This window comes from Siphateles boraxobius, unplaced genomic scaffold, assembly GCF_051911475.1.
Source record: "Siphateles boraxobius isolate OS27281-9 unplaced genomic scaffold, OSU_SipBor_1 32, whole genome shotgun sequence".
Lineage (NCBI taxonomy): Eukaryota > Metazoa > Chordata > Actinopteri > Cypriniformes > Leuciscidae > Siphateles > Siphateles boraxobius.
Genome location: NW_027508942.1, coordinates 6,700,001 through 6,710,000, shown reverse-complemented (window position 1 = coordinate 6,710,000; position 10,000 = coordinate 6,700,001). Strand labels below are relative to the sequence as shown.

Here is a 10,000-nt window from a genome sequence, read left to right as displayed (position 1 = left end):
ACTGATTCTTTTGTAGTCAATATGCTTTTTTCTGTCAGCTTTTTGTTTTTCTGTGAATTTGTTATTTGCGGAGGAAAATAAAACCTACAGCTGTTCGCCTTTTTCCCCAAATAATTTAGTCAGATAAATTATTTAAAAAACAAGTTTAGTGTTTTGTTCTTCCCTCATATTCGAACTATTTTTAAAAAAATCCTCATATTTTGATGGTTTAATTGATCATTAAGAATAAACATCACTGTATCCTCTAATGATGATAGTTGAGCCAAAATCAAGACATTGCATTTTTTCATGAAGAAAACACATATTTAAAGGCCATTGAGAGTGTTTTTGGATTGTCATAACAATAACAATAGATGATTCTCATTAGATATTCATCACATTCTGTGTAAGTTAAAGCCAGCACAGCAAACACTACCATGATGGATAAATATTTTACAATTTAAATAGTTTTCAGTGCAAAATGTAATTGCCCATTGTGAAATGAAACTGACCGATTAACACCTGAAGATTGTGAACCTAAAGAGTAACATGTAGATAATGTTATGCATAATCAAAACATGACAATATCAAGATATTATACCAAACAAACAAAAGAATAGAATTGAATGGTATAATGAAAAAGAATGGGTAACATTTGGTCGTCTGACAATTCCTCAAGGTTATAGTAAATGTTTCGTATGAAGATGATCTAATGTGTTCAAGCTGATTTCGTGAGCAAAGCAGATGGTGTGAATATAGTTAATGAACAGGTTTATGAATTTATTAAACATTCAGAGCATCAGCTGTGTTAAATTTTAACACTTTACAATAAGGTCTTATTTGTTAACTTTAGTTAATGCATTAACTAACATGAACTAACAATGAGTCAGTGTATTTTTACGGCATTTATTAGCCTTTGTTGATGTTACGTAATAAAAATGTCCATGTTAGTTCACGATGCATTAACATGCAACACTAATGAAGAATGATAACATTCAGAAAACAATGGTTTTGAGTTGCACTTTTACAAAGAGCTGCATTGAAATGTAAAATTGTCTCTGAGAGATAGGAGGAAAACCAAGATATTAAAGGTGAAGCTGAGGCTGGTGTTGCTCTTTCTTGGTTTTCCTCTTATCTTTCACCAGAAAGGTCATTCACTACCGTCACAAGGCCAGTTTCAGAGTGAAGTGGGAGAAAACCAGTTTGAAAGGGATCAGAGAGATTATTTTCAACTAGAAAAGACTGAATCTGGGAGGCACAGTACATTTAACATACTGACTGGTCAAGGTTGGGTTTCTTAAAGTCCCTCTTTTGTTAAAATCCAGCTTTTAATGTTGTTTAATTGTCTATGTGGTGTTTTTAATATGCTTTAACACAAACCATGTGTAAATTCATAAGTCGACAGCATTGCTGAGTATTTCCTCCTTAAAACTGCAGTGAACCAAAGACAGTCTCAAAAACACGCTTTGAAATCGCTGGTGTTTCTGACGTCACAAACTACCTTGTAACCAATCAGATCAACGTGTGATCGTCAACGAGTGGATCTCTGAGTGAGTGAGTGAGTGAGTGGAGGCGGGGCTCATTTGCATATTCATAGAACAGCGCATACTAAATGAGGCAAGGGGGTCGGGTTACATTCAAGATATTTCAAGGCATTTTTTCCAAGGAAAAAAAAAATTTTAATGTGTAATTTTGTTGATTAAGATTAGTTAAAGGGATACAATTATTGACTTTTAGAACTTGACTAATTGAAATTGCACTCCAGTTTTAAGTGGCAAAATGAAGCAGAGGAAAGAGATGCATTTATGAAGAGATAAACAGGTGCAGAATGGCAGAGTTTCAGAAGAGAAGGAGCAGAAACGGGATGAATAATTGGATTTCAGGATTAAGTCATTGATACAAGATGGATTAGTCAGAGAAAAGACTTGCCAGAAAGATTAGACCCAAAAACCTAAACTCAGCCAGAACAGAAACACTGGTGGACAAACGGCTTCTGTCTTTTCCAAAATATAATTCAAGAATAGCAAAGCATCATGAGATGGAGGTTTAGTGAGCTTGTTTATTGTGTCAAATAATGCTTTTCCTGTTGCTTGATTTGTTAATCATCGCAGAGATAAAGCCAGAACGAGTCGAGGTCAGAGCAGATTAGTACATTTTGAGGCGTTCAAAGAAATCTAAATAATAAACAGTAAACACTGAAGCGTTCAAGGTTTTTTAAAGTCCACAATGTTATCCCTTAAAACGCATCTTTGATCACAAATGTTACATTTAAAGGTTTTTTTTCTTGATTACAATGTAGTTTGTGACGTCAGAAACACCAGCGATTTCAAAGCGTGTTTTTGAGACTGTCTTTGGTTCACTGCAGTTTTAAGGAGGAAATACTCAGCAATGCTGTCGACTTATGAATTTACACATGGTTTGTGTTAAAGCGTATTAAAAACACCACATAGACACATAAACTACATTAAAAACTGGATTTTCACCACAGCGGGATTTTAACTCAAGCCTTCTTATGGAAAATAAAGAATGTGCATCAGGTGTGTTTTGTTTTTTTAATTTTTTAATTAATTGATGAAGCAGCCACGTAAACTTTATCGTTATTATATTGCTAGATTAACGTTTCAATGCCTCATATTTTGTGAGAGCAATTCACTTATTTTGTTGTAAATAAAACTGCTAAAGGCCTATAACGGTAAAAGTATGGTGATATTCCGTCATGTTCCTCACTGTGGTGTTTTTAATATGCTTTAAGACAAACCATGTGTAAATTCATAAGTCGACAGCATTGCTGAGTATTTTCTCCTCAAAACTGCAGTGAACCAAAAACACGCTTTAAAACACGCCCTCTTCAACTCTTACAGAAAACCCCGAGTTTCCTGCTCGTATTTATGACTTTGTGCCGATGTTAAACTCGTAAATACGATGACTTGAACGCATGGTGACACCGGAAGTGCCCGTTACTGTTTACTGAAAGTTCGTTGCTATGGACGCGGAGTGACGCTTGTGCAAAACACAGCTGGGAACGCGCTTTCGATCAGACATATTTTAACAAACGTGCACGAGTGATCCTGAACGCGTAAAGCGCGTGTTAGTGTACTCTCTCTGAAAGAAAAGGACATGCGCTCGTATAAACAGCAGAAGCGCGATGATATTGAGAATAATAATCACGCATCTGGGAGTTTTTTGCCTGCTTCGGTAAGAGTTTTACATCAGACCTGCCAAACTCTCCAGATGCTGCCTCAGATCATGTGCAGATGGACAGAAAACCCGCAGTTATTGACGAGATTCAGTCCTGAGCTGTGCTTGTGTTCTTCTGTCCTGCTGAGAGGAACAGCTGGTCTCACAAGCTGCTTTTAGAGGCTTTACACACTTTTTTAAACGGATTTGGCTGGTTTTAGTTGCTTTTTCAGCAGGGATCTAACAGTCTCCTTCATTTATATGGCGCTTTTAAAAATATAGCCTAGATTGTTTCAAAGCAGCTTTACAGTGATGATAGGAGATTGCTTTGGCTTTACAGCAGATCTATGGGATGTTTAAATGTATAGAAATACAAGTAACACTTTTAATTGTGTAATCAGAGCTTTAACGTGGATTGGAACTTATCTGGCATCTCTACAACTCGTTTAGTCACCATTAATCAAGTCTCCATTTATACAGCGCTTTAGCAATATAGAGTTTCACAGCAGCTTTACAGTGATAATAGGAGATTACAGTAACAGAGATTGTTTAGGCTTTACAGCAGATCTAGAATAGAGTTATTGTCCAGATAAAGTTAGTTGTGATTGATTCACTTCTGTTGTAAAGATCATCTATCTGTCTGTCTATATTTAAAGTACCTTGTAGTTTCAGGATAGTTCAGTGGCTCAATATGACAAGCGTTCAGTGTTGTAGTGGCGTGTTTTGTGATGATGATGATGATGATGATGATGATGAATATCTCTCTCTCTCCGCAGGTTCACGGCTATAAACAGCATCTAGCAGCGGTGAGGTCACTCCTGCCCGACAGAGCGACACAGAGACCGGTCAGTGTGAGTTCAGTGTTACTCGCTCAGAACCAAACCAGTCTAGAACCGGTCTGGGGTTTAAGAGCCAGCACTCAAATACAGTCCCTTTGATCTGATTATATCTCTCTTTACACTCTCATATACAGTCAAACCACAATATATTCACACTCCTTCAACATTTCTCACATTATCAGTTTATTCGCTATAGTTTAGACAATGGTAATAAAATATGAGCAGAACTCAGTTGATATTTCACATTGTTTTGACTGTATAATGAAAATATATGTGTTTAAAGTGCATGAACTAAAGGCTGTGATTTGAGCATTATGACTCGGCTCATGTTCTTTTACAGGGTTTCTGAGGGTCAATGGTGCAACGTTTTATTTATGGATTATTTATAGCTTTATTTCTATAGCAGTCTAAACGATACACATTTCAAGTCAGCTTCACGGTAATAAACAGGAAAATAACAGAATCAAATATGAGACAAATTCAAATTCAGCTGTAAAGCAGCTTTACGGAAGAAATAGAGTCATTATTCAGTTGCATTTTAAATCAACAACATTACTGAATTAATGCTAATATTTCAAACAGAGCATTTTTTTCTCCAGAGGCTTTTAAAATGTTTTTATTCAATATGGTTGTTATCAAACACTTATTCATGAACTATATTCATGCTAAATGATTATAACTTCAATGTCACTTTATTCTATTGCCAGCTTGATCTGAGGTTATCACATGAACTGAAGAAAGCTTTGAACGTGGACTCCATGAAACCAAACCTGTCCAGAACCGGTACAGAACTCTTCGAAATATCACCCTGTAATAGTTAAAGGGATATAGTTTCTGTCTGTATGTTTATTATATGGCAGTGATTGTTTCACTTTATGTCTTTTATTGCTTAAAGAAGACCTTAATGTTGTGTTTGTGCATTATTTTCCTCATATTCTCCATTGTTGCGGCTCCTCTCTTCCTAGTCTGTCAGTAACGCTCTGTTTACTTCCTGTCTCTATGAAGCCCCTCCTCTTGAAAAGCACACTGTGCTCTGATTGGTCAGATGGATCAGTGTGTTGTGATTGGTCGAGCGCTTCAAGTGTGTTTGGGAAATGTCCCGCCCCTTACCATAACCGCCAGTTTAACACACTACTAACTAACTCAACCAGGCCCCGCCCCTTTATTTTGCGTATGAATTATTATAATGAGGAATATTGTGACGTGTTCGTTCCCGGAAGAAACTCAAGACTACAATGGAGGCGTTTCAGGAGTTCAGAAACACTGACACTAGCCGCGTTTCAATTTCCCTTTGAATTGCACAAATTTAAATTGTGAATTGAAAATACGCCCAGCGGAAACACATCAATTTCGCAAAAACTCCCATGCATCGCAAAAAAGTTTTTACTTTTTAAAAAGAGAGGCTTTAAAAGCTTCTAGATCTGCTTATTTTTCAACCCTATTAAAAGAAAATAAACATAATCCAAGGTATTTATTTGAAAAAGTGGCTACACTAACGAAAAAGAAAGCTTCAAGCCCAGAAGTTTCCAAGAAACACAGCAGTAATGACTTTATGAACTTCTTCACTTATAAGATTGATAATATTAGGGACAAAATTATAACTATGCAACCGTCTACTACAGCATCGCATCAGGGAGTGCATTATAGTCTCACTGATGAAAAATTCGATTCATTCATTGCCATAGGAGAGGAAGAATTTTCTAAACTCGTAAAATCATCTAAATCGACAACATGTATGTTAGACCCTATACCGACTAAACTATTGAAAGAGATGCTTCCAGAAGTCATAGATCCTCTTCTTAACATCATTAATTCATCTTTGTCATTAGGATACGTACCAAAAAGCTTTAAGCTGGCTATGATTAAACCGCTTCTTAAAAAAACGCAACTTGATCCTACAGAATTAGTCAATTACAGGCCGATCTCGAATCTACCTTTTCTGTCAAAGATACTAGAAAAGGCAGTATCCTCACAACTGTGTTCCTTTCTTAAAAGAAATGGTAACTGTGAGGATTTCCAGTCAGGATTTAGACCGCACCATAGCACTGAGACTGCTCTCATTAGAGTCACAAATGATTTGCTCTTATCATCCGATCGTGGTTGTATCTTTCTATTAGTGTTACTTGATCTTAGTGCTGCATTTGACACCATTGACCACAACATTCTCTTAAATAGACTAGAAAACTATGTTGGCATTATTGGAATTGCATTAGCATGGTTTAAATCATATTTATCTGACCGCTATCAGTTTGTAGCAGTAAATGAAGAGATGTCTTATCGATCACAAGTTCAGTATGGCGTACCACAAGGCTCAGTACTAGGACCGCTGCTGTTCACTCTGTACATGCTACCTTTAGGAGATATCATTAGGAAACATGGAATTAGCTTTCACTGTTATGCTGATGATACTCAGCTCTATATTTCTTCCAAACCTAACGAAACTCACCAATTCACAAAATTATCGGAATGCATAGTTGATATCAAAAATTGGATGACTAGTAATTTCCTTCTACTAAATTCTGAAAAAACAGAGATTCTAATTATGGGACAAAAAACTTCCACACGTAATAACCTAGAATACCGTCTAACACTTGATGCTGCTCTGTTAAGTCTTCGTCGTCAGTTAGGAACCTGGGTGTGTGTGCGTGTGTGTGTGTGTGTGTGTGTGCTCTTTGATAGCAATCTTTCATTTGAAAGTCACGTGTCTAGTATCTGTAAATACTGCATTTTTTCATCTTAAAAGTATATCTAAATTACGTCATATGCTCTCATTGACAAATGCAGAACAGTTAGTTCATGCGTTCATGACATCAAGGCTAGATTATTGTAATGCTCTACTGGGTGGTTGCCCTGTACGCTTAATAAACAAACTACAGCTGGTCCAAAACGCAGCCGCTAGAGTTCTTACCAGAACCAGGAAGTACGACCATATTAGCCCGGTTCTGTCAACACTGCATTGGCTCCCTATTAAACATCTAAATCGACTGCTGGCGGTAGTTCCTTTTCCTATTTAGCACCAAAACTTTGGAACAATCTTCCTAACATTGTCCGGGAAGCAGACACAGTCCGTCAGTTCAAAGCTAGACTAAAAACACATCTCTTTGACCTAGCATTCACATAACACTCTATAGACTTCTATAATTCTATATTAGGCTGCTTAGATTAGGTCAGCCGGAACTGGGAACACTTCCCTCAAATCCTGATGTACTCGTTGAAAAAAAAAAAAACATTTTTCAAGAACCACTATAAAACCAAACCAATCTCTGTTACCTTAAATTATATGTTTATCTCTGTAAAGCTGCTTTGAAACAATCTACATTGTTAAAAGCGCTATATAAATGAGGTTGACTTGACTTGACTTGACTTTACGCTCACATGAGGTGGCTTTTCAAGCAGTTTGAAAAAGGAATATGTTGCATTTTTTAAAATGACTTATGGCAAGAAGAAAAAATTACGCTTTAGTCGGATAACATCATTTAATGGAAACACCGTCATTTCGCAATAGTTTTTCATTGACATTTAGAAAACATCGCAAATTTTTTGCGCAAATCTGTAATGGAAACACGGCCACTGATATAGAGAATAACTGGAGCTTTTTCATTTTTCAGATGGGCGTCTGCATACGTCGGGCCGGCACCTGCGCACTCCTGCACCGCCCGCTGAGAGTGTGTTTGCAGGTGCGCAGCGATGCGTTTTCTCACTTCCTGTGGCACTTCCTGTCGGGATGGTGGCGGATCTCGGGCCGCAGGTGTACAGGGTGAAACCACATCGAACCACGTCTGCTATGAGTAAAGCAGCGCTCGCTCACACACACGGTGAGACCAAGCGCAACCTTCCTCTCTCTTGAATCAACACTGAAGTGATTAAACTGCAGTTCCTCCACTGTCCACTAGAGACCGGCTGCAGAAGAGACTCAATCCCATAAACCCTCATGTTAAAATGCACAACTTTACAGCAGGAAAAAATGTGTTCACAGTCTGGTGCAAAACGTGGTTTTGGTCTATAAAACTAATGTTGCTCTTCATGACGACTGTGAGGGGGGTGATTTTTTTTTTAAAACTCATCCGTTTTAAATTATATTAAAGGGACTATGTGTAGTTGTTTAGGTATTTTATTATCTAAAGTCAATACTATTATTCATAAATATGTCCTCAATGGTGTACAAATGCCAATTATCTGACATATCCTCATAAACAAAGAGTTTATTATCTTTATATACATGTGACGGGTAGGTCCACGGAGGCGTCCATGTCGTTCCGCCATCTTGAAAAACTATAATAGCAGAGAGGGTCAAAAAGTACTAGACCAACACGTTTCCACAAGGCGTTTTCGTTCAGAGCCAGCGTCACGTGACTGAAATTTTTCTGACTGACATTGCACTGTTATTATTCATACTGTAACATTCGTTTGTTCGTTGTATCAAGTTGCAGTTTGTTTGAAATAAAATGGAGGCGTGGCTCATTTGCATATTCATAGAACCGCGCATACTAAATGAGGCAAGGGTATCGAGTTACATTCAAGATATAATTAGGATGACGTCTTTTAAAGGGAAAATCTTTTAAATATGTCATTTTGGTGATCAAAGATGAGTTTTAAGTGATAAAAATGACTGACTACAGGGGGATGTTAAAATTCTGGATATTTTACTATCACAGGGATGATGATATATTATTTCATGAGTTTGATTCCCAGAAAAATCCACATGAACTGATGAACATGTCTCCTCTGGATGCGAAACAGGAAGTCTGACCCCGAGCTTCCTGTCTGCCATCGGCTTCAGAGATGACATCACTTCCTGCCCGGAGAGACTGGATCTGGACCGGTATCTCGTTCACTGATTTACCTCACACTCACTAAAACACCACTCATGTTTTCTTTTTTCCCGTTCATGTTTTTCTTGCATTGTTTGTTTCTTCTGTAACACTTTACAATACGGTTCATTAGTTAACATGAACTAAGAATGAACAATACTTCTACAGCATTTATTAACCTTAGTTCATATTAATTTCAACATATTCTAATATGTTATTAAAATCAAAGGTTGTATTTGTTAACATTAGTTAATGTACTGTGAACTAACATGAACAAACAATAAACAGCTGTATTTTTATTAACTAACATTAAAAGAAGATTAACAAATACAGCAACAAATATATTGCTCATGGTTAGTTCTTGTTATTTAATACATTAAACACTTACTGTAAAGTGTTGCCGTTGCAGTAAAGTTTTTCTTTTAATTGTAATTGAGTTTTGAAGCCTAAATAAACATGTTTGTATGCATGCGCGCGTGACTCCGCCACACCAGCAGGGGGCAGGAGAGGTTTTCTCATGATAAAAAAGCTATTTACCTGATGCAGTGAAATTATGTTATGATTATTAAATTGTCGATTGTAATCTATGATGATTAATATCTGTGATGTTTCCAGATCTATTATTAATCGGTATATATTGGATAAGTAGCCAGAGGAGTGGAACACGTGCAAGGATCATAAGCTATATGAAATTCATCTGGAAATTTCAAACAGACTTTTAATCACTCTTAAAACTAGATCTGATGCAGTGGTGTCAAATAGAGGTCACCAGAGGTCGTATAGAGGTCACCAGAGGTCGTATAGAGGTCACCAGAAGTCGTATAGAGGTCACCAGAGGTTCTATAGAGGTCACCAGAAGTCTTATAGTGGTGAGGTCACCAGATGTTGTATATAGGTCACCAAAAGTCGTATAGAGGTCACCAGAAGTCGTATAGAGGTGAGGTCACCATAGGTTGTCTATAGGTCACCAGAAGTCGTATAGAGGTCACCAGAGTTTGTATAGAGATCACCAGAGGTTGTATAGAGGTCATATAGAGGTCACCAGAGGTCATATAGAGATCACCAGAGGTCGTATAGAGGTCCTTAGAAGTCGTATAGAGGTCACCAGAGGTCGTATAGAGGTCACCAGAGTTTGTATAGAGATCACCAGAGGTCATATAGAGGTCACCAGAAGTCATATAGAGATCACCAGAG

General features: G+C 37.3%; 1 protein-coding gene across 3 annotated transcripts in view; it reads left to right on the top strand.

The window, feature by feature from the left end:
• Window positions 1-2,892: 2,892 nt before the first annotated feature.
• Window positions 2,893-10,000, top strand: part of LOC143700902 (leucine-rich repeat-containing protein 49-like) — a 51,212-nt gene continuing 44,104 nt past the window's right edge. For 2 of the 3 annotated variants that reach the window (XR_013189668.1, XM_077194660.1), the window contains exons 1-5: window positions 2,918-3,174; window positions 3,933-4,001; window positions 4,703-4,778; window positions 7,604-7,810; window positions 8,736-8,817. Coding sequence is in view for 1 of the 3 variants with exons in the window: in XM_077194660.1 (XP_077050775.1) it covers window positions 3,097-3,174; window positions 3,933-4,001; window positions 4,703-4,778; window positions 7,604-7,810; window positions 8,736-8,817 (512 nt within the window). In the remaining 2 variants the exon portion in view is untranslated. Of the gene's footprint in view, window positions 3,175-3,932; window positions 4,002-4,702; window positions 4,779-7,603; window positions 7,811-8,735; window positions 8,818-10,000 lie in introns of all 3 variants that reach the window. The other variant, XR_013189669.1, reaches the window with a different exon arrangement.